The 25,050-nt window shown below is 36.2% G+C and overlaps 1 protein-coding gene across 10 annotated transcripts in view; it reads right to left on the bottom strand.

Annotated features, from left to right (window-relative positions):
• Positions 1-451: 451 nt before the first annotated feature.
• Positions 452-25,050, bottom strand: part of lrrfip2 (leucine rich repeat (in FLII) interacting protein 2) — a 45,607-nt gene continuing 21,008 nt past the window's right edge. For 2 of the 10 annotated variants that reach the window (XM_073833699.1, XM_073833700.1), the window contains exons 7-28: positions 24,470-24,550; positions 24,002-24,046; positions 20,001-20,063; positions 19,772-19,858; positions 19,467-19,514; positions 18,491-18,538; positions 18,341-18,397; positions 13,998-14,063; positions 13,748-13,861; positions 13,234-13,278; positions 11,739-11,873; positions 11,332-11,403; positions 8,888-9,058; positions 8,585-8,677; positions 8,201-8,293; positions 6,411-6,512; positions 4,083-4,215; positions 3,938-3,987; positions 3,740-3,860; positions 3,570-3,649; positions 2,142-2,246; positions 452-1,479 (exon numbers count right to left, since the gene is read on the bottom strand). In XM_073833699.1, coding sequence (XP_073689800.1) covers positions 1,369-1,479; positions 2,142-2,246; positions 3,570-3,649; positions 3,740-3,860; positions 3,938-3,987; positions 4,083-4,215; positions 6,411-6,512; positions 8,201-8,293; positions 8,585-8,677; positions 8,888-9,058; positions 11,332-11,403; positions 11,739-11,873; positions 13,234-13,278; positions 13,748-13,861; positions 13,998-14,063; positions 18,341-18,397; positions 18,491-18,538; positions 19,467-19,514; positions 19,772-19,858; positions 20,001-20,063; positions 24,002-24,046; positions 24,470-24,550 — 1,920 coding nt within the window. In that variant the 3' untranslated portion in view covers positions 452-1,368. The remainder of the gene's footprint in view (positions 1,480-2,141; positions 2,247-3,569; positions 3,650-3,739; positions 3,861-3,937; positions 3,988-4,082; positions 4,216-6,410; positions 6,513-8,200; positions 8,294-8,584; positions 8,678-8,887; positions 9,059-11,331; positions 11,404-11,738; positions 11,874-13,233; positions 13,279-13,747; positions 13,862-13,997; positions 14,064-18,340; positions 18,398-18,490; positions 18,539-19,466; positions 19,515-19,771; positions 19,859-20,000; positions 20,064-24,001; positions 24,047-24,469; positions 24,551-25,050) is intronic. The other 8 variants (XM_073833704.1, XM_073833705.1, XM_073833701.1 and 5 more) reach the window with 7 other exon arrangements.

The raw sequence follows: 25,050 nt of genomic DNA, 5'->3' as shown, positions 1-25,050 counted from the left end.
ACTTTTGACTGGTAGTGTAGATGCCAAATTAAGAACAAGAACATCATATCAAAATAATGTTTAAAGCAAAGCATGTAATGTTGGACCACTAATGGCATCAAACTGAATGCCAAAAAAAGAAAAGTTCACTCAAAATAGTTCTGTAGTATATGGGTGCCGTCAGAATGAGAGTTCAAACATTTGATGAAAACATCACAAAAATCCACAAGTACTCCAGTCCATCAATCCATGTGGAAAAATTACGGCTTTTAACAGTTTTTATCTGCTGTTTGGACTCTCATTCTGACGGCACCCATTTACCACAGAGGATCCACTCCACTAAATTTCTCACAATCTGTTCTGATGAGAAAACAAACTCACCTACATCTCAGATTTTCATTTTTAGGTAAACACTATTTCTTTAACGTCAACATAATGTCACCCTAAAATCTAAAAATAATTACTGAGAGAGTCAGTTTGTAAATCGTGTAGTTTATTTACAGTATACTTTGCAGCTGCTTTAGTCACAATCACTGTGCGCATGAAGTGTCAGACAATTGGTTTCTAGTGTGATTAAAAAGTTGCACCAAACCTGAATACAACAGCGTTGTGAAAGGCATCAAGTGGCATTTGGGACTCGAAACTGAAATCTCACAATGTCACAGTAGAAACATCGGTCTCTTACTGGGAGTTAAAATCAATACATTTAGTGTAAAATTGATGTAGTCCATTGTGACGAAGCATTTCAAAAAAACCTAACAAAATTCAATGTGCCCTGCAAACAATCACAATTCATGAATCACCCACCCATTCATACTGCATTCATTTACACATTTATTTTCAAGAAATATTTTAAATATTTGAGAAACAAAACAAAAACACTTAATTGAAACCATAGCAGACATGATTGATTCTCTATAATGTTCAACTCATGGCTGTACCCTTTATTAAACACATTAATGTTTGTTTTTTTGTACCGGTAGAAATATATGCTTTTCCTGTATAGTGTTATAATGCATATAACCCTCGTCCTCCCTGTGAAGGCACATTGCAGTGTAAGCATTTACATGGACGTCGAGGGCCCTGCATGTCGATGTACAGTTTAAAAAGCGCTTTTATACTCGTGCAACTTACAAAAGAGAAGGGGGGGGGGGGCACCCAGTCCGAGCAACGAAACCTCAATGGCTACCGTGATGTACCAAGCTTTTAAAAACAACACAACCAACAGAAGTACAATATTCTCAGGTTCAGAGAAGGTTTAGAGGTTTCCTGCCTCACGGTGGTGCCTTAGTATGCAAATCTGTTTTACCACGAGAGGCGAGGAAACAAGGTAAAGGGCCTGCAGATTTGTTTTTGGTGTCCTACTGTAAGGTGTTGGAGAGTCTGTCTTCACTGCTGGGACAGAAGAGCGTTTCTGTTTGCTTTCATCTTCTCCAGCCGCTTTACGAGATGGTTGTTGGTCATTTCCATTTCTTCGATCTTGTCCAGGGCTGTACGCAGCTGCCAAAGGAAAACAGATGTGTGAGCGTGACTCTTGACTTTGACCGCTAATATATGACCATGGACCACAAAACCAGTCATAAGGGTCAATTTTTGGAAATTGAGATTTATACATTATCTGAAATGAGCTTTTCACTGATGTATGTATTGATTTGTTAGGATAAGACAATATTTGGCTGAGATACAAATATTTGAAAATCTGGAATCTGATCCAAAAAAAAAAAAAAAAATTGAGAGAATTGCTCTAAAGTTTTCCAAATTCCAGTTCTTAGCAATGCATATTACTAATAAAATAATACATTTTGATACATTTATGGTAGGAAATTTACAAAATATCTTCATGGAACATGACTTTTACTTAATATCCTAATGATTTTTGGCATAAAAGAAATATCAATAATTTTGCCCCATACAATGTATTTTGGCCTATGCTACAACTATACCCATGGTACTTTGGTTTTTTGGTCCAGGGTCACATATGAGAAGAGTTTGATCTTCTCTATGCTTGGATCATGCACAATTTTTTGTATTTCTTTCCAGGCCCAAACATCAGAGTTTTAAAATGTCGGGTTATGATTATGGGAAACCAGAATGTGTGATGTGTGTGTAGGTCAGCAGCAGAGATGTTTGAATGCCATGTTTTTTCATTGTTGGGTTCATACCTCCCTCTGAAGTTTTCGTTTCTCTGCTTTCAGTTCATCTTCTATCTTTTCTGCATTATCTGCTGCAGCTTTGTATCTGGACACCTGTCCTTCAAGTCTGTTTACCTGCATGACACATACAAAACAATTGCAAAAGTTATGCAAATATTCATATATTTAATATATAATATACATTACTAATGAATTATAAAAAAAATATTAAATTAAAATAAAAAAGTCAATATTTCACAAATATCACAAATTATTTTTTATTTATTTTTTAAATTAAAAATAAAATGTAAATCACCACAGAAAATAATGGAAATTACACAAATAAAAACTATTATATAAACACAAAAATGCATTCAACTGGTCAAAAGTGACAATATTACATTTTTAAACTTTCTATTTATTAAACAATGCTAAATGTTTCTTGAGCAGAAATCAGCATATTAGAATGAGTTTTGAAGGATCATGTGACACTAAAGACTGGAGTTGGAGAATGATGCTAAAAATTTTGCTTTGAGCGCAGAAATAAATTACATTTTAAAATATATTTAAAGAAAAAAAACTATATTTACACTACCAGTCAAAACAGTCAAATTGTGAAAAATTTGTACTATTTAAAATAACTGCTTTCTATTTGAATATATTTTAAAAGGTAATTTATTCCTGTGATTTCAAAGCTAAATTTTTAGCATCATTACTCCAGTCTTCAGTGTCACATGATCCTTCAGAAATCATTCTAATATGCTGATTTGCTGTTCAAGAAACATTTATTATTATTATCAATATTTAAAACAGTTAAGTCCTAATTTCATGAAAGAAATTACTTAAATACTTTTACTTAGCAAAGAGGCTTTAAATTGATCAAAAGTGATGATTAAGACATGATTAATTATAATGTTACAAAAGAGTTCAATAAATGCTGTTGTTCTGAACTTTCTATTCAAAGAAACCTGAAAAAAATTCTACTCAGCTGTTTTCAACATAATAATAATAATAATAATAATAATAATAATAATAATAATAATAATAATAAATGTTTTTGGAGCATCAAATCAGAATATTTGAATGATTTCTGAAGGATCGTGTGACACTGAAGACTGGAGTAATGAGGCTGAAAACTCAGCTTTGAAATCACAGAAATAAATTTAAATATTTAAATAGAAAAGTCATTTTAAACAGTAAAAATGTTTTGAAATGTTACCGGTTTTTTTATTGTATTTTATTTATTTATTTTCAAACAGAACCAAAAAACTAAAGATTCTTTCTTTATAAACAAAAAAATGAAAAACATGGACAAATAAGTCACAATGTAGGCTTCCTTTTCTGCACAAAATATATATCAATACTTCTGTTCCATTTTATAAAACTGTTACATACTATTGTTATATAGGTAATACCTTCTATTGTAACAACTTTATTTTGTTCTAATTTCAAACTCACATTTTGTTCCATTGTTGCCATTTCCTGTTCAGCTTTCGAGATCTTGAATTTGTATTCACTTATCTGTCTATTGGCGTCCCCTACAGGAAACAGACAGAATTAAGTTATAGTTTATGTGAAGGAACATGTATGCAGACTTCAGTGAGTGCGTAAAGGGTCACAGGTCGTACTCTGCATCTCGATTATATGCAGGTCAGTGCCGTTCTCCATTCGCTCTCCTTCTGTGTAAACGCTATCGATCTTTGAGTGCTTTTGTCTTTCTTCCTCCAGCTGCATCTTCAGTTTTCTGATCTAAAAAGGCACAGATGTGTCACTTCAACTTATTCTTGCCAAAAGTCCATTTTAAATCACTTCATGCACAATCATACCTGGGACAAAAGCTCATCCTTTTCATCCGCAAGCTTTCGTAGTCTTACATCTGGGGTATGAACATACAAAACAAGCATAATGCCATTGTTTCATACTAGTATACATATATAAAACCTTTTTATTACATATGCGGAGGAGACTCACCCAAAGGTCCATCTCCCGCAGACTCCAGCACCTGCGCTGCCTCTTGTGTGACCACAGTGATGCCTGAGGTAGGGGACTCATGGCTGACGTCTCCGTTGGGCGTATCCTCGGGTATGATGACCAGCCCATGTTTCTGCCAGAGCAGGACGTTCACAGTAAATCAAAGTATAAAAGTCTGCTGGGTCATTCCATGTCAACTGAACCAGAAGTCCCCAGCTCAAATAGTTGATTTTGCTAATATTTTTAGCCAAAACATTAAATGACATGGATGAATATTTACAGAGTAAATCAACAATTTTGCCAAGGGAGGTCAAAATGGCAGTTTTCACCTGCGATTCAGAGTCAAATTACAGAGGGGTAAAAATGACTTTAGAAAGATGGCAGCATCAAAATGTTATTTTTACACAGAGATTGGTAATTCTGTTAGTAAAATCTGTTGCCTTTATCAATCTTTGTTACAATGTGTCCCAATGGTGACCATTCAAAAATGGGGAAACAGCACTTTTCAAGTCTTTTCTCCAAAGTTTGCATGCCTGTAACTCAAGATATATTACATATATCTTAATGCCCTTTTAAATATTGGGTCTTAACACACTTTCCTTTTGGCATCTTTATTTTTGAGACTCTATATAGTTCAGTTCCAGAGATATCGGAATTTCAATATGGCTCCAGAAATGAATCATTAAAAGGTACATATTTTCACTAGTCAAAAACCAAATGTGGGTCAGTTTGCAAAATTATTATATATTTTTTTCTTTTAAAGAGGAATGTCTGAAGAACAAATAATGATGAAATATTTATGGAGTAATCAACTATTTTGCAGAGGGAGGTCAAAATCGCAGTTTTCACTTGAGATTCAGTGTCAAATTACAGGGGGGTAAAAATGACTTTAGAAAGATGGCAGCATCGTAATGTTATTTTTTTTACCCAGAGATTGGTAATTCTGTTAGTAAAATCTGTTGGCCTTATCGATCTTTGTTACATTATGTCCCAATGGTGACCATTCAAAAATGGGGAAACAACACTTTTCAAGTCTTTTCTCCAAAGTTTGCATGCCTGTAACTCAAGAAGTATTAAAGTTATCTTAATGCCCTTTTAGATAATGGGTCTATTCAAACTTTCCTTTTGGCATCTTTATTTTTAAGACCCTATATAGTTCAGTTCCAGAGATATCGGAATTTCAATATGGCTCCAGGAGTAAAACGTTAAAATGTGCACATTGGTCAAAAACCAAATGAGAGAACAAATAATGATGAAAGATATATCTCGTTTCCTTCTGTCAAGACAAAGTTTGCATGCCTATAACTCAAGAAGTATTAAAGATATTGCAATATGATTTTAGATTCTAGTTCTTTTCTTTTAGAATCTTAATTTTCAAGACCCTACATCGTTCAGTCCCAGAGATATGGGGATCGCAATCATGCTCCATGTCTAGATTGTTGAACGTTGACCATTTTCAGAAGTTGAAAACCAAATGTTGGTCACTTTGTGTACCACTGATACTTATTTTATTTAAAGAACAATGCCTTAAGTAGAAATAATGTTGAAATTAGAACTGTATCTTGTTTCTCTCCATCAAAACAATTGCATAGAACACTTATCTGAGTGCAATGCACAAAAAAAAAATGCACTAATGGTCAGGTTGATGCACATTACTTTGCTCTCAAAGACTGCTAGAGTCAACAGATTTGACCAATCTCTGTAAAAATAGCATAACGATTCTGCCATCTGCCTAAAGTCATTTTTACCCTCCTGGATTTTGCCTCTAAATCTCAGGTGAAAATTGCCATTTTGACTCACTATACATGTCTATCTTTCTTCAGAAAAAAATGAGCAAAATCAAACATTTGAGCCAGAGAATTTGTTTAAATTTTGTTGATTTGACATGGAATGACCCTTTCATAATATACACTAGCTATGTACACACTGCAGTACTGTTGTCACTCCTCTTCTGGACACGCCAAAGCTTGGGATTTATGGGAGTGACAACTCATGAAAAACTCATAAAAAATTCACAAAGAGATAACTGAACTTAACAATAGCATAACTGCACTTCCTTCTACACGTAGGACAGATTATAAAACAGAACTGCAAGTATTTATAAAGAAGGCCATCCGATAATGCACTGTGATGCAAGAAAATAGTCAATAATAAATCAACTCAGATAAAATAGCTCAAATTAAATAAAAGCACAGTACTGTAACATACTCAAAGTTTGCAGTGTTTACATGGCCAGTGATGTGCAGCAAACCAGAACTTTCCATTTAAACAATCTGTTTATTGTTGATACAAGCTTTCATCCTGTGCAGGAGCACTTAAAGGACATACCTCTCCCATTCGGCTTTTCCCCTTGAGGTCAGCCAGCTCATCCCTGAGCTCATCTCTCTCACTCCTAATGCAATCAAAGTATTCTTTCTGTCTCTCTAACGCCTGGCCACATGAAGGGCAGGAAAAGAGAGAGGAGTAAAGAGAAAAGTAGACAAAGAGACAGCAGAAAACATTCAATGAACAGCCTTCAGTTAGGGCTAGGCAATATCTACCATTAAAAAAAAAATAAAAATTATATATACCCACTGCTGTTCAAATGTTTGGGACCAGTAAGATTTTTAATGTTTTTTAAACAAGACTTTCCTGTTCATAAAGGCTGCATTTATTTGATTAATATACAGAAAAAAGTAATATTGTGAAATATTATTGCAATTTAAATAAGTGGTTTACTATTTTAATGAACTTTAAATTAGAATTTATGCATGTGATGCAATGCTGAATTTTCAGCATCATTACTCCAGTATAAAGTGTCACATTATCCTTCAAAAATCATAATATGCTGATTTATTATTTATGTTGGAAACAGTTGTGCTGCTTCATTTTTTTTAAACTGTGATCTTTTTTCAGGATTCTTTGATGAATAGAACATTATTTAAAGCATTTATTTAAAACAGAAAACTTCTGTAACAATATACACTGCCATTCAGTGTTTATGTTTAATGTTTTCCTTCTTTATTTCTTTGTTTAAAAGAAATTAATACTTTTATTCAGAAAGGATGTGTTAAATTGATAAAAAGTGATAGCAAAGACTTATATTGTTAGAAAAGATTATATTTTGAATAAATGCTGTTCTTTTTAACTTTTTATTCAAAGAATCCTGAAAAAAGAATCACAGGTTCCAAAAAAATATTAAGCAGAACATCTGTTTTCCAAAATTGATAAAAAATCAGTATATTAGAATATTCTCTAAAGGATCGTGTGACACTAAGGACTTGAGTAATGATGCTGAAAACCCAGCTTTGCACCACAGAAATAAATTATACTTGAGTGTATATTAAAACAGAAAACTGTTATTTTAAATCGCAATAATATTTCATTTTTGATCAAATAAATGCAGCCTTGATGATCATAAGAATTTTTTTTTTTTAAACTTTTGAATGGCAGTGTATTGTATATGAAAAGGTTTTTTCCCCAGCTTTTAATGAATTTATTATTACATGTATCTATATTTATTTAACCATCACAAATATTTCATATATTGCCCAGCCCTAGCTTTAGTCACAGATGGCAGGATGAAAATAGACCATGCTGACAGATGAGCAGTGCAGGAAGTGAAGGAGTGATGTTATTAGTCTGCATAGCACTTTTCTTTCAATGATCTTCATCCATTCATGGATTTCCATGCAGTAGTGAATATATCAAAAGTGAAACTAATCAATCTTCTTAATGTAATATATTTTCATGCACTATGTAGCTTCAACAGTTTCCAACTCTATTGTGTGGTACCCAGCACTTCTGGTGTACACAGCTGAGGTTAATAGGATACCAGCAGAGTGCAGCACTGTGCATTTACAACTTACTTTTTCATACATTGTGCATAAATCCATTCAAACAAAAAATATTGTAAGAATAGTTTACACTCATTTATTCTCCTTGTTTTTATGAACAAGCTCCAAATGTCTATTTTTACATGCATGTTAGCCACACATCAATCCTTCATAAAAATAAAAAACTATATACATATAATTTTGTTTATATGTATAAGGCTGCCTGGCAAAACTTTGAAAAAAGTTAATAGATGAACAGTTATTTTCTGCCAGCAATCCAAGCAGCATCTCCTAAACCCCTACCGCAATCTTTTTGTCCTTCCAGTTAACAGTTTCCTGAAGGTCAAACGCCTCTCTTGTGAGGTTATCTAGCTTTTGCTGAATTTTCTGGTTCTCCTGGATATGCGTTTAATAAAGCAAAGAAGGAGAAAACAGGGAAGATTCAAAACAGACACAACAAAGAAGCGATGATACAGAACACATGAAGGAAGAAAACAGGAGGAAAGTGAATGATATAAAGACTCTGAACCTTCCTATTTCATTCATGAAGAACATAAAGCACACTTTCACTCAGACTTAACTGGATTATTCTGCAAAAGCTTTTAAAACACTGAGTCTAATGCAAATGTTTCTAATGTCTTCAGAAGAATTTGTGGTCGATAAACCATTTCTGATTTTGGGCTCTACCTCGATAAGTTCATCTCGCTGACGGATGCCCTCCTTCATCTCCTCTAGTTTGTGCTGTAGGACTGAACATGTGTGCTTTTGCCGCTCTAACTCCTGTCAATCAAAAGAAAAGCATAGTTACATCATAATCTGCCAAAGATTGTATATATGTTTCCAAGTGCATCAGAAATAAACCGCCGACAGTACATGGCATTCACGATTTACTGTGTCCATACAACCATACGTTTTTTTTTTTTAATCCAATTATCATTGTGAAATCAAAGAGTTTTTTTTTTCTAGAAACTACTAATTTCTTATATGCACCTTTGATCTGTCTTCTGTTTCCCTGCGCAGCTCTGACATTTGCTCTTCCATCTCCTCAATGACGTCTTTGAGTGTGTCCACTTGGTAGATGAGGTTTGCCTTTTCGTTGTCCAGCTGAGCGTTGGACACCATGGCTTTCTTGTACTTCTCCTCCACTTCTGACAGCGAATCCTGATCACAGGGAGAAAAAAAAATCGTTCACACGAAAGTACTGGAATAGCTTTACACGCTACAAAACCACTACAAACCTTCATGACTGGCAAATAAACAAAGCACACACTGACCACTTCAATGAAGATTAGAACTGAAAAAGTGAAAGTGTAAAACAACTAAACATTATAAATAAAGTTGAAGAGAAATTTAAGAGTCAACATGAAATGAAAATGGTCCTGTTTACTCACTAAATGCATGTTCCTGGTCTTACATTTCTTTGTAACACGTCCAAAAAGATAACTCGCTCTACCTCTGAAATGACTTTCCCTTATCAGCTCCAATGACTTGTCTCATCCAGGTAAACTACTGTTCAAAGGTTTATGGTCGGTTTTTTTATGCTATTATGCTCACCAAGGCTACATTTATTATAAGTACAGTATAAATTGTGAAATATTATTATAATTTAAAATAACTGTTTTCTATTTGAATATATTTAAAAATGTATTTTATTCCTGTGATGGAAAGCTGAATTTTAACCATGATTACTCCAGTCTGCAGTGTCATATGATTCTTTAGAAATGTTACTGATCCCAAACCTTTGAACAGTAGTATTTGTAACTTTCTGCAAACCAATCAATTCCCAACAGAAGTCCCTAAATAGGTTGTTTACAGCATTTCATGTTGACTTTAACACTGAAAAATACATGACATCAGATTCAGAAAGGAACATCCATGTCTATGTCACATTGATGGAGTAGTTCACTTTCAGAACAAAAATTTACACATAATGTACTCACATTAATGTTCCCCTTGTCATCCAAGATGTTCATGTCTTTCTTTCTTCAGTCGTAAGTAAATTATGTTTTTTGAGGAAAACATTTCAGGATTTCTCTCCATATAATGGACTTCTATGGTGCCCCCGAGTTTGAACTTCCAAGGAAAGAAGGGTCTCTTATATACTTTTTAACCTCAAATGCTCGTCTTGTCTAGCTCTGTGCGTACTCTGCCTATTATGGGTTATGACAGTTAGGGTATGTCGAAAAACTCCCATCTCATTTTCTCCTCCAACTTCAAAATCGTTCCTACTTTTTTTTTTGTAAAGGGTGTTTGATCTTATTTGCATGTTCAATTTGTAAACACTGGGTCAGTACTTCTGCAGTGATGTAGGATGATTTTGAAGTAGAAAATGAGATGGGAGTTTTTCTACATACCCTAACTGTCATGAACTGGAATACACAGAGTTCACGCAGAGTTTGGCAAGACGAGTGTTTGAGATTAAAATGTATGTAAGTTGTAAATGTTTTTAGAAAATAACCGATCGTTTTGCTAGATAAGACCCTTCTTCCTCGCCTGGGATCATTTAGAGCCCTTTGAAGCTGCATTTAAACTGCATTTTGGAAGTTCAAATTTGGGGGACTATAGAAGTCCACTATATGGACAGAAATTCTGACATGTTTTCCTCAAAAAACTATTTCTGTACGACTGAAGAAAGAAATACATGAACAAAGAAAGTCAAACGCCCTTTACAAAAGGTAAAACAACAATGTTGGACGATTTTGAAGTTAGAGGAAAAAAATGAGGTGTAGTTTTTCGCACTACACTACCTTTTTGAGACCCAAGTACACAGACGAAAAACCAACCATTCGTGACTTGTCCAACATGATTGCAAGACAAGTATTTGTAGTTAAAAAGTATATATATATATTTTTTTTTTCAGAAAATGACAGATCATTTTGCTAGATTGGACCCTTATTCCTCAGCTGGGATTGTGTAGAGCCCTTCCAAACTGCACTGAAACTGCAATTTGGACTTTCAACCTGTAGACCACCATTGAAGTCCACTATATAGGGAAAATCCTGCAATGTTTTCCTCAAAAATCTTAGACATGAACATCATGGATGACAAAGAGTGAGTAAATTTCTGTTTATGTGCAGTTCCTTCACAGGTTATCAGGATATTCACAGCAGAATCTCCAACTTTCAAATCTGAACTGGACAAACACTCAAAGTCTTCACACAAATATAGCTAATTAAATGCGTGTGTCTGCATCCATGTCCATCTTCTTTATAATCAGCAGTTGGGAATCATGCAGAAGACTTCCATGTGACTTGGAAGACTCTTTGGAGCAATTACGAATTACAATTCAGGCAACACAACTGTGGGCTGAACATGACTGTAAATGTAGTAAGTGAAAGTGAAAGACTCATGCAAGGCTCATGCTTTCAGACTAAAGAGTGCTAAGAGTCTGGTGTGTTAGTAGGAATGCATGCATTGAGCTCAGGACCCTCTACCTTTAGCTCTTTAAGGCCCTGCATGTATCGGCCCTCTACATCCTGAATCTGGTCCTTTAGATCATAGATGTCCTGTTGAGATGGAGGAATGAATCATGGGAAAGGTTTGGCATTCACTGAAGGTCAGAGCGGTGACCTCCGATTGTACATTCACACAAACACATAGAGGGAGTGAGAGCTTTCCGAAATGCATTCAACCACAAAGAGGAAAGAAACGAAAGCATTAACAGACACAAATAAAACTGTGAAATGAACACAAGTGGATTCTCTGAGATCAGATGCATTCAGTAGGAAAGTATGATTCTCAGCCAAAATATGTTTAAAGGGAGGTAGATTCATCCTGTTTCAAGAAATGCCCAATTAATCTGTATTTCAGCTTGTGTAATGCAAATTAACAACATAATTACCCTTAACTCGCTGATAGAAGCCTCTGCATCCATAATCATGCTTCCAGCATCTCCACTGCCTCTTCTTGAACTGGTGCCTCCCAGAGTTGCCAGGGCAGCTGCCGAGAGCGCCGGGGTGGTACATCGAGAGGTTGGCTGGAGGATACAAGAGCACAAAACATCTGTTAAAGGAGTAGTTTACTTCCAGAACAGAAAATTACAGATTATGTTCTCACCCTCTTGTCATCCAAGATGTTCATGCCGGTCTTTCTTCAGTCGTACAGAAATTATGTTTTTTCAGAAAAACATTTCAGGATTTCTCTCCATATAGTGGACTTATATGGTGCCTGCGAGTTTGAACATCAAAAATGCAGTTTAAATGCAGCTTCAAATGGCTCTAAATGATCTCAGCCGAGGAAGAAGGGTCTAATCTAGTGAAACTGTCGGTTATTTTATTTTATTTTAAGTAAAACTTACATAATTTTTAACCTCAAATGCTGATCTTGTCTAGCTCTGCGTGAACTCTGTGTATGCCGGTTCAATACAGTTGGGGTATGTCGAAAAACTCTCATCTCGTTTTGTCCTCCAATTTTGAAATCGTCCGACATCCTGCAGAAGTACTGACCCAGTGTTTACTAAGTAAACATGCAAAAAAGGTCAAACACCCTTTACAAAAAAAGGTAAAACAGTGAGGATTTTGAAGTTGGAGAAGTAGTTTTGCTAGATAAGACCCTTCTTCATCAGCTGGGATTTAGAGCCCTTTAAAGCTGCATTTAAACTGCATTTCAGAAGTTCAAACTTGGGGGCACTATATGGAGAGAAATCCTGAAATAAAATTGCAGTTTGAGTGCACCTTCAAAGGGCTAGAGCTGAGGAATAAGGGTCTTATCTAGTGAAACGATTGGCCATTTAAAAACAAACAAACAAAAATGTATATACATTTTAACCACAAATGCTTGTCTTCACATTGGCAGTTACATGCGGTTAGTTCTTTGTCTGTGTTTTTCGGTAAAAAAAAAATTAGGGTAGTGCAAAAAACTCCCATCTTATTTTCTCATCCAATTTAAAAATTGCCTGACATTATTGTTTTACCTTTTTTGTAAAGGTCGTTTGACTTTTTGTAAAAAAAAAGTATATAATTTTTTTTTTTTGGTAGAAATGACCAATTGTTTTACTAGATAAGACCCTTATTTTTTGACTGGGATTGTGTAGAGCCCTTTGAAGGTGCATTGATACTGCAATTTGAACCTTCAACCCGTTGGCCACCGTTGAAGTCCACTATATAGAGAAAAATCCTGGAACGTTTTCCTCAAAAACCTTATTTCTTTGCGACTGAAGAAAGAAAGACATGAGCATCTTGGATGACATGGGGTGTGTAAATTATCAGAAAATGTTAATTCTGAAAGTAAACTGACCAAACTTTCCTCTAATGAGAAGAGAAACGTTAACTTGGGTCTTAATTACGTGTCAAATATCACAACATAGGGAAGTGGAAAATGATCTCTCTTCCTCTTACCCGGCTGAAGGTGTCTGTAAACTGCTTGTCACATTTCTCATCCAGCTAAAAAATAAAAAAAAGACACCATTAGTCTCATTGGTTACTTTTAGAAATATATACTTGTCGCAATTCGAATGGCCATTAACTGTGTTTTGCCTTCATCCTAAAGTAAGACAGAAAGAAAAAAGTTAGTGGGATGCTGGGGTGCTACTTGCGGTAGCACATTTTAGGCACACATCATGCCACGTAACTCTTACAATTTAACCAGAAACCATCAGAGTCAGTGCTCCAGCCAGACTTTACCAAAACCCTCTGTTTTGAAACCAACCAAAAGAGACACACACGCAAGAGTTAGATGCATTTCTACAGGAATAATATATATAAGTACAGTAGAGTCAACTTTATTGCACACTATCAAACCATGCAGAGTTAACCATTTTTAATAACTGAACGGTCCAACTATAAGTAACCATCCAGTGCACTTAAGTGAATGTTTCACATCAGTTATTACTTCATGCACATCTTGACTTACACTGTCCAGATCTGGGATGCTCAGATCATCAAGATCAGAGACAATGCTGCCCCTGCGATTGGAACGGCTGAAATAATCAGCAGCCGTCTCAGAGATATCAGAGAAATCAGAACACTACACACAGACAGACGAAAAAAAGCAAAGGAAAAGAAGAAGTTGAAGTGGAAAAGTTTTTTTGATATATTATTGTTGTAATGACAACAGAATACGCGGTTGCGTAGATGTGGTCATAGTTTCTATTCTGGCTCACCACACTATCCCTTCTCCCACGTCGACTTCGGGACACAGTGCTGCCAGAATCGTCATCAGAGGATGACTGAAAGGTTTAAAAGAGGATGATTCAAAAGAAGAAACGCACATTGCAGAGGAAAGAAAACCAAAAACCATCTGTCATAACTGTTAAGCAGAACGTGCAGTCATTTCAGTGAAGAAGTCACTCTTTTAATAGCACTCCATTTGTATTAGTGACAAGTCAACGAACAATCTCATTGCTACTTAAGTTGTTTAGACAAATGCACCACATGAGAGAAAAAGACACAGGCAGCATTCCTGCCCCACCTTCACAAAAGCGATCAAAACACTACCAATGCATCCAATTTTTTATACTTTACAGATTATGCACTGAACTAAGAAGAGAAAGATTTAACACATTTCTGGACATAATACATCAACCTTACAGGCTTTATTCTTTGACCTATATTCTTTAAGTATTCTTCAATTTGTTAAATGTTGTACAGGTGCTTTGTGTGGGAACTGTAGTAGGATGCCTACAGAGCCAAAGAATATATGCTGCATGGACATAGAGCAGATATCGTTTTGTTTAATTACAGTTATAATTTACATTGGCATGTGTCTTTTATGACATGCTAGGGCATTTGCATTGACGTTCAACTACAATGCACTTAGTGGCTCGGATGTCGGGAGTGTATGAAGATTTTTATGTCCGTTTTTATGTTTTTTTTTTTTTTTGGCTGCTACAGCGAGTAAACAGAAATGGTGGACAGCTGAAGCTTACTCAGGGAAGGATCTACGCTAATTGGGCAGATCGTCACCAGTCATCTGTCATCTTACATAAGAGTAGGGGGAAATTTGGAAACATGCGTTTGGAAAGACTGTTTATGATTTATGGGGATTATAAATGGGGTTGTTTACACACATCTGTGTCTTTATAAAAGTGAATTTTGCATAATAGGTCCCTTTAATGGTGTAAGTCAAAAACAACAACAACAAAAAAACTCTGTATCTTCATAGAGTAATACTTGTACTCTATTTACACACTATCATTCAAAAGTTTGGGGTCTGTAAGTTTTTTTATTTTTATTTTATTACAACTTTTATCCAGCAAGGATGCATTGAAGTGATCAAAACTGACAGTAAAGAAATGTACAAAATGTTTCAACTTCAAATACATGCTTTCTATTTTAAATAAACCTTTTTGGAATATATAATGTATTATACACAATAGAGCTAACGTCTATTATGCATTATAACAAATTACTTCAGAGGGCGCCAACGGCCTGACAATTGTTTTTACACTTTACTGCGCCGTCTAATCCTTTTTTAATATTGACTAAACAACATTTAATTCAAATGTCCTTTTTACGACAGAAATGCTAAAGCCACTGCAATTTTTTTGAATATGTGGCCATCAAAACATGTAAACTCATAACGAGGGTTTAAACTAGGCTTGGACGGTATCCAAATTTGGATACCGTCAAACCTCCTCCCTATTTTACCCCGGTATACGGTATTACCGTGAATAATACAACCATTATGACGTAAGGCTCAGACAGCGTCACCAAACTGTTGGCTTGTGCCTAAACCGTTCAGAAACTGAATACCAAACACTACTGAAACAATAACAACATAACATGCACAACAATATTAACAACAAATAGCAGTTTATAAAAAAAAAAGTGCAAATGCAACAGTCAAACTGAATTAAATTAACATAAACATCCAGGGGTTTCCCGTTTCTGCGTTTCCCGTAGAACGACATAAATCGCTGGTTAACCTCCATACGATGCATTGTTGTGGAAACGAACTAGCTAGTCACAAGTGTTTCCCGAACAAGGTCGCATCTCCGTCGTTTGAACCACATTAGTTCAACAATGTAGGGCCGTTGTTAATGACGTAACCGAGTAATAACTTCGGCTATTTAACCAAAGAACTTATACTCTTTGATTTAACTGATTACAGATCTCAAAAATGCAGCTATATTGAACATGGCACCTAATGACTCATTTTCTTTTCCCTCCGTCATTACGCTTTATTTGATGTTTGATTCATCACGGGTTCCCTCTTACGTCATACACCGGGGTTCCCTCAGGCATTTGTGCACACGCACTACTCATAAACGGTGCTTATAGAAGATGAACAAAAATACATAGATTAAAATGCATTTATATTTAGTTTAAATGGAAGATATAGATTGCACTGCATGGTAGCTTGCAAATTGTGCTCAAAAACAACATTTATTAAGCCCACATGTCTTACTAACAAGAAACTATGCTTCTAAGGTCGAGAGCTGTAGTTCCAACCACGTAAGTTTGCGACACAGGTCACTTGGTCCGCGACTCGCCATCTTTCCCCTACCTCTCTGTTTCTCCTCCACGCTGTCACGTGATGACAACCACGCAGAGATGCGTGGATGGGCTCAATCGTCACCCGAATCCGCAGCTTCAAATAAATTATCCGCCTGCCACCCACCCGCACCTATATTTTTCTCTGATTTAGATAACCGCACCCGATCGTCATACACTTATTGTAGTACTTAGTTTTGCATGATGAAACGTATGGTTCATCATTAACAGCAGATTGATTCAGCTGATCTGCACATCGCTGCACACTTATATACGTCAACGTCAATCACTCATGATTTTAAGCCAAATCCACGCAGAAAAGAATAACAGTAACTGACATCTGGATGCGACTCTTCGCAATCTCTGACGAAATCGTTCGGGTTTTCTCTGTATTAGAGCCGCTCTGAACTTACTATTTGAACGCATGCCTGGACTGAAGTTTACAGGGGTTCACCAGTTTAAGAAATGTCTGTTTTCGTTATAATCTACTGATTTATATAATCAATAATAATTCTTCTTATAACACTGCGCGCCTGCCTGACATGGTCCCGCGTATGAATGAACAGGCAGCATCTGTGGACGCATCAGGCACAATCGTCAAATATATTTCAAAAGAAGCCACCGCGGTCCTGACCACAACACTGTCTTTACTGGGTGTTTTTAGGGAATATTTCAATTAACATGCGGTTGAATTAGCTATTCATGCGGTGGACTGTCATGATTTTGGATAATGCAGGACACTACTGAATGATGCGCATCAGAGAGTGGGTAAACGCAAAGCCGACCACTGCATTGCCGTGCTCAATAGCATTAGCAGCACAGGCATAACTCCCTTCAAACTTTATAGGGAATGTCACCGTTTCTGTCACCAAAACCTACACACAAATGAAATCGTCTGCCTGATGAAAAAAGTACATAAAACACGTTCATGTTTTAGAAAATCTAGTTAATATTAGCATCATTATTGATTTATCTCATCCACCCACGACCCACAATCAGAATGCATTTTTTTATTACCTGACCTGCGGATTATCCGCAGCGCCCACGGATATAACCACCATCCGCGCATCACTAATACACATTTTTAGGCATTAAATAAATTATATTAATATTTAATCCTTGTCTCCTATATAAGTGTATTGTTTTTTTAGGACGGTATAACGGTATTGAAACTGATACCGTTGCTATTTTTAGATCCCGCGGTATATCATATTACCGAATTACCGCCCAAGCCTAGTTTAAACTTTTATTTTGAAATCACTATGAACAGTTAGCATATTGAGAAAGATATTGATGTATTCTCCTGTGTTTGCGTAGTTTTATTTGCCTTAAAAATCTGATAAAATGGCACATGTTGCATTCCCAGATGAATGTTATAATAAACACAAACTCAGCAATATGCAGAAATGGAGTTTAAGACGCTCCACACAAGTAAATGTTAACAGTTGATGTGGAGCAGCATTTACTGTGAACGGAGCCGCTCTGAGACGCACGTATGTAAATAATTAAAGAGCATATATTAAAGCTGCATTGCATACATTTATCTAATTGAATCATAGCTTTTGTGAATTCACATTAGCAATATGCTTAATTATGATTTTTAAACAGGTTTAATATATCAAGCAGCCTTGGAAAATGTTCTAATATTGCATTTCATGGATTCTCATCATTGAAATGCACCACTTCCAGTATTTTGCCGGTTACTTAACACAGGCAAAATGCAATCAATGATTTTTCGAAATTGACTTCTCGATTTGAATCAAGGAATCATGACAGCCCCACTTAGAAACACACCCCTCCTTAACATGCCACACACCTTGAGGTAACATTCATGTTCATAACACAAACAATCCCAGATGAGTTACACACTGAAGTCCAATATCTAGAGTTAGACTAGTGAAAACATCTACTTTCAAAAGGTGCATTATCTGACCGAGTGTTATAATAAAGATAAGCAGAATGAACACATGCATGAGCAGCTGCTACTGCTCTGGACACATGCAACGCTCACCACAGGACTGCTGCGGGTGGAACTGGCACCCGAAGAATACCAGCTGCATTCAGAGGGCTGCGGGGGAAATAACACTGACCACTGAGCTAACACTGCTCCAGGGATATGATATGATTATTATTTCCGTATATATGCTATGGCATCACTTACAGCTCGGGAACTATATGAACTACACAGACCGTCATCACATATGGAAGCCTGAGAACACAGATGCCACAATTTTTAAATTAACAATTGATAAAGAGTAGGGGTGTGACAAGACACTTATCCCACAAGACGACACGAGACTGGGTTCACGAAAACGAGACGAGATTTTTAGACTTTTTTTAAAGAAATCCTCAATGATAAAATATATAGGGAAAAACTGTATTTTTATTGAACTAAAAAACACAAAATGTATGTGCATTTTGTTACGAACTTGTACTTTATGAAATTAAACTTCAATTTTAATGAATTATATGCTGTAATAAATATGTAAACTAAAGCTGCATGATTCTGGATCAATTGAAAATCACAATTTTTAAAAAATAAATTGGGTATCACGATTCTCTCAAGATTCTGAAGAAAAAAAAATTACTAGTGGTTCTGACAAAATGTTCATTGATTAAGTCTTTTAAAAAATATATTCAAACTTTATTTTTTTTTTTAAATGAAGTTAATAATCAATTAATAAAGACTTGTTTCACTATTGCAATCAATGAGAAATACTTTTTAAACATGCAGTTGTCGCCACCTTCTAGCGGAAGAGGATAAGCGTTACAATACATACAAGTGTTAAGATACTTTAGTTTTGATCGCTATTGTAGACAATAAGTGTTTATACCCAAACTATACATTTTTATCGTAGTACTTCTGTTATTAAATGTATCTAACACAGAAATAATTATCATTATGTGGTTGAAAAGACTGTTTGAGCGTGAGCAGCGCGATGCAAATCGTTGTCATTCAGGAATAAGATCGTGTGGGTGTTTGAATGGAGATTGTGATATTTTAACGATTAATTTTGCGAGGATATCGTCACATTCTCGTGAGAACAGTCAGATTTTGCGAGGCAAGTCAGATCTCATCACATCCCTAACAAAGAGGCTTATAAAACAGAGTGGGGATTAATCACATCCAGACTGACCACACTATAACTGCGTGTCAGACCTGTAGAACTGCTGGTGGACGGAGCCTGTGAATGTCAAACAACAAGCAACAGATGTCAGATATCCAAACTAAACCACTGAGTCAATCAGATGATGCCAGACTAGCTTTTAAAAATGAAGACCAATACTGAAATAACCTTGACAAGACAAGAAAAACAAACTCCATATAGTACATCATATTTCGGAATTAACAAGTAGGAACTTTCCAGGAGGACTTAAAGACTTTTCCTCAAAATATTTGATGTGAGAGAGTATTAAACATGCAGGAGAGAAGTAGACAAACCCGTGGTGTATAGGTAGAGACAGTAGAGGGAGGAGGTTTGGAGTTCTTTAAGCTGGTGTAGTTTCTTTGGTCATGATACAATCCAGTCTGAGGAAATGGTGTAAGGCAATGGGAAATGAACACATGAATCAGTTATAAATCTGGGATATCATGCTTTAAACCAGGAAGAACACGTTCATGATGATGCATCAAGCTTTGGAAGCAGTTCAGGATTTTGATCAGTACTGACCAGAAGGTCCTTTTTGGAGCTACTGCCAACAGGTTTTTTGTGAAGATCATTATATACAGAGCTCTGGAATAGAAAAGCACAAATGTGTAAAGCTTTCTGTTACTAATTATAATAACTTAAAGGGGTCCTATTATGCTTTTTCACTTTTTGAACTTTAGCCAGTGTGTGGTGTGTATGTTTGGGCATAAAAAACATCTACACATAAACATCTAAGTGACAAATCTCAAAGTCCACTCCAAAGGGATATATTCAGTTTAAAAAAAAATCAATTTTCAAGAACCACAACAAAACGCCTCATTTGGACTACAGCGTTTGTTTTCCGAAGGCTATTATGTCACAACGTAAGTCCCGCCTACTGAAATTCAGTTCGTTGGCGGGTGGGGGATTCTAACTTTAGCCATGTATTATGGACAGCCGCTTTTGGGATGCTACAGCGAGCTGCAGGTCGGCTCGTTTAAACGCAAGCTTTAAAAGTGTCCGCGAACTGTTCCGGTAGCCGTGCTGAAGCCGCGCCGTTCAAGTGTGTTGTACAGAGGGTCCAAACACACGCAGATCAGCGGCTGATGTAAACATGAACATTGACTAGTGATCATCCGTGGACGCGTCGGCACCTCGCCGTAGAAGTGCAGTGTGTGGTAAGAGATTCATTTATCATGCAGTGTAGATAGCTTCACCAGCCTTATGGTTTCGGGCATGCAAGTAATTAAATACATTAGCACAATAATGATAATATCACGTATCTGCGATCTCGCAAGCCTCCTTTAGCGATCAGATGTGTTTTTGTAAATTAAAAAAAATTCCATATTTAAAACGTAAGAATCACTTTAATCTAGTTTGCTGCTTTGGGAAGGGGCGCAGCAGGGCGGAACACGGTCTACGCTGTTTGCCAATCGCAACGCAGTGGGACTGCTGACCAATCACAATACATTTGGTTTTTCGGAAGGCGGAACCCGGAACTAATCGAGCTGTTTGTGCAAGCCTGGAGAGAAAGCTATTGTAATAATGTAAATTATGTGAAAAATAATGCGTTTTTTTAACCACTAAGCATGAGAGCATGTTCAAGTACACCCCCAAAACAAAATAAATACTTTTTAAAGGAGCATAATAGGACCCCTTTAATAATTTTTGGAACCAGTAGGAACGCATGATATGAGAGGAAAATCTAATTGCAATTTTCTAAAAAATCTGATTGTGATTTAATATGTGATTATTTGTAGGGCTGTTTAATTTGGCCAGTGTGGCTATAAAATAACAACCCTACAGCTTCTCTTTTGTTTACAAGAGCCGTTTATAGTATCATTAAAAGTTTGGGAAGTTGTTGTCACATTGGGAAGTTGTTTGGCCAAATGCACCTTATCAGTGACCTAAACTTATAACATTCCTGCAGTTTGTGAGTTTGTGTAGAGCAGCATTTATTGAAAACCGAGTTGCTCAGAGACACTGAAAACACTGGATCATGAGCTGCCCGTGTGTAAAGGAACACAGCGCTGCGTTTCGCTCTGAAACATGCAGCTCATGTGTGACCCTGGACCACAAAATCAGTCTCAAGTAGCATGGGTATATTTGTAGCAGTAGCCAAAAATACACTGTATGGGACAAAATGATCAATTTTTCTTTTATGGCAAAAATAAGGAGTTTAAGCAAAGATCATGTTCCATATTTTCTACATTTCCTACCATAAATATATCAAAACTTAATTTTTGATTTGTATTATGCATTGATAACTTCATTTGGACAACTTTAAAGATGATTTTCTTAATATGTAGATTTTGTTTACACCCTCAGATTCCAAATTTTCAAATATTGTCCTATCCTAACAAACTATACATCAATGGAAAGCTTATTAAAGGAGAAGTCTGGTGTGATATGTGATCACTGTTTACACCATTTACGAGGCACAAAGTAGCGCCACACTTCATTGGTAGACTTCCAAGGGCCCTGACATTTAAAACAAGACATTGAGAACTTTGAAAAAGCACTGGTAGTTTATTTACAAGAAGATTTATACACACATTCCCCTTAGTAAAATTACCGATCGCCGCCATCTTGAATTTAGTCACGATAAGTCAAGCGACGAGCAGGAAGGAACTTATCAGATTATCAACTTATCAGGTAGGGCTGGACGATAAATCGAACGATATTGTGAGGCATGTTTAGTCAATGAAGCCAGTGCTTCGATTAGTAGTAAATCTCCATCATGTGCGTTCCGCTCAGGTTCCGCTGGAGCGGCAATTAATACACAGAGACGTAAATCTCTGACAAGCTACGCCAAATCGTGCTCAAAATCGCATTCGATTCGCATTCGATTTTGAGCTCGATATGGCGTAGCTTGTCAGAGATTTACGTCTCTGTGTATTAATTGCCGCTCCAGGGGAACCTGAGCGGAACGCACATGATGGAGATTTACTACTAATCAAAGCACTGGCTTCATTGACTAAACACGCCTCACAATATCGTTCGATTTATCGTCCAGCCCTATTATCAGGTTGTAGTTTCCTTCCTGCTCGTCGCTCGACTTATCGTGACTAAATTCAAGATGGCGGCGACCGGTAATTTTAGTAAGGGGAATGTGTGTATAAATCTTCTTGTAAATAAACTACCAGTGCTTTTTCAAAGTTCTCAATGTCTCGTTTTAAATGTCAGGGTCCTTGGAAGTCTACCAATGAAGTGTGGAGCTACTTTGTGCCTCGTAAATGGTGTAAAACAGTGATTTATTTACATGGCTAGTCCGATGCCCTATTCACCCTCATTGACAACCTGTTGTTAGCATCGGCTAACTAACGCCAGATTTCAGACTGCAGTGGACAAGCCGAGATGAGCTATGAAGGGTAAGTTCACACTCGGTATCATGATTCAACACACTTTAGGTCAATATCACACCGGACTTCTCCTTTAATTCAGTTTTCATATATTGTATAAAGCTCAATTTTTTAAAAAAAAAGACCCTTATGGCTGGTTTTGTGGCCCAGGGTCACAAATATTTAACCAAAGCCTTTGCGATCTAATTTTCGTACTACGCCACATTACAACTGTTTTATTTTGCTTAATTGTGTAGCCCAAGAATCTAGCCATAGATATACAAAACTTTGTTTTCGTAGTATAATACTAGAAAGAAGATTGATCTCAGATCTGGCTGTCTGCCCTTTTAAAATGTCACACCGAAACAATATAAAACACTTAAAGGGTTAGTTCACTTCCAGAAAAAAAAATTCCTGAGAATTTACTCACCCCATGTCATCCAAAATGTTCATGTCTTTCTTTCTTCAGTCGAAAATAAATTAGGTTTTTGAGGAAAACTTTCCAAGATTTTTCTCCATGTAGTGGATTCAATGGGTTGAAGGTACAAATTGCAGCTTCAAAGGGCTCTACATGATCCCAGTTAAGAAATAAGGGTCTTATCTAGTGAAACAAATTGTCATTTAAAAAAATAAAATAAATAAAGTATATATTTTTTCAGCACAAATGCTCATATTCATGCATCACGTAGTCATGTTGGAAAGGTCACGCATAACGTAGATGGAAGTACCGACCCTGTGTTTACAAACAACCAACCACGCGTGACCTTTCCAACATGATTACGCAATGTATGAAGTTGCAGACGAGCATCACAAAACTAGTGCAAGATGAGCATTTGTGGTTAAAAAGTACATACATGTTTGTTTGTTTGTTTTTTAGAAAATGGTCAATCGTTTGGCTTGATAAGACCCTTATTTCTCAGCTGGGATCGCGTAGAGCCCTTTGAAGCTTTACTGAAACTGCAATTTAAACCTTTTAACTCATTGGCTTCCATTGAAGTCCACTATATGGAGAAAAATCCTGGAATGTTTTCCTTAAAAACCTTGATTACTTTTCGACTGAAGAAAGAAAGACATAAACATCATGAATGACGTGGGGTTGAGTAAATTATGAGGAAATTTTGATTCTGGAAGTGAGCTAATCCTTTAAATGCAGAACTACTGACACTCAATAGAGAATAAACGTAAACTGTCATAAATACATACAGTGGAGTAGGAGCTCTTCAAAGAGGAACTACTGGAGACGCCAGACTGCAGAGAAAACAGCACAACCATCACAACCTATGCTGGATATATAACATGAAGTAATCCATGCCGCAGACATGCCATGTGCGCTAATAAGGGAGCGTTACGTCAGATCACACCAAAGACCTTTCTGTGTTAGTGCTCTCAGTCACCGAGTCAGTATGCCTCATTTCCGGAAAACCACTTGACTGTGCTAGTCATCAAGAGTACAAAGTCTGCCTGTTCATGCACATCAACCTTGAAGTAACCTGCATGAAAATCAAATGTGGCTCTCAGAACACTTTCTAGAGCTTTCTATCCAATCAAATAGAGCAAACAATGTTAGTATAACACAGCAGTCGAATTTAGAGAGTCATGACTGTCACACAAGAGAAAACAATGTTGCCAAAATACACACACTACAGGTGAAAAACACACACAGTGACGTACCACCAAGTCTCTTCTCCTGGAAGAACTAACCCGACTGGAGTGATGAGAACTGCTCAAGTCTCGTAAAGATGACGAACTTGACTTTAAAAGTAGAAAACATTAATTTTTTCACATTCCAATAGCATGTAAAATGCACTCATCTACCTTTCTAAATGAGCGTTTAACACTTTTCAGTTTGTGATTACTGAATCAATAATTCAAATTAAACAATTCTTAAGTTATATTCAAATGTCTCAAATACACTACCAGTCAAAAGTTTTTGAACAGTAAGATTTTTTATGTTTTATTATAGAGGTCTCTCCTGTTTACCAAGCCTGCATTTATTTGATCCAAAATACAGCAAAAGCAGTAATATTGTGAAATATTTTTACTATTTAAAATAACTGCTTTTTTATTTGAATATATTTTAAAATGTAATTTATTCCTGTGATCAAAGCTAAATTTTCATCATCATTATTCCAGTCTTCAGTGTCACTTGATCCTTCAGAAATCATTCTAATGCTAATTTGCTGTTCAAGAAACATTTATTATTATTATTATTATTATTATTATTATTATTATCAATATTTAAATCATTTTAT

Source organism: Garra rufa, chromosome 2 (assembly GCF_049309525.1).
Source record: "Garra rufa chromosome 2, GarRuf1.0, whole genome shotgun sequence".
In the NCBI taxonomy this organism is placed as follows: Eukaryota; Metazoa; Chordata; class Actinopteri; order Cypriniformes; family Cyprinidae; genus Garra; species Garra rufa.
This window is presented reverse-complemented; position numbering and strand designations above follow the sequence as displayed.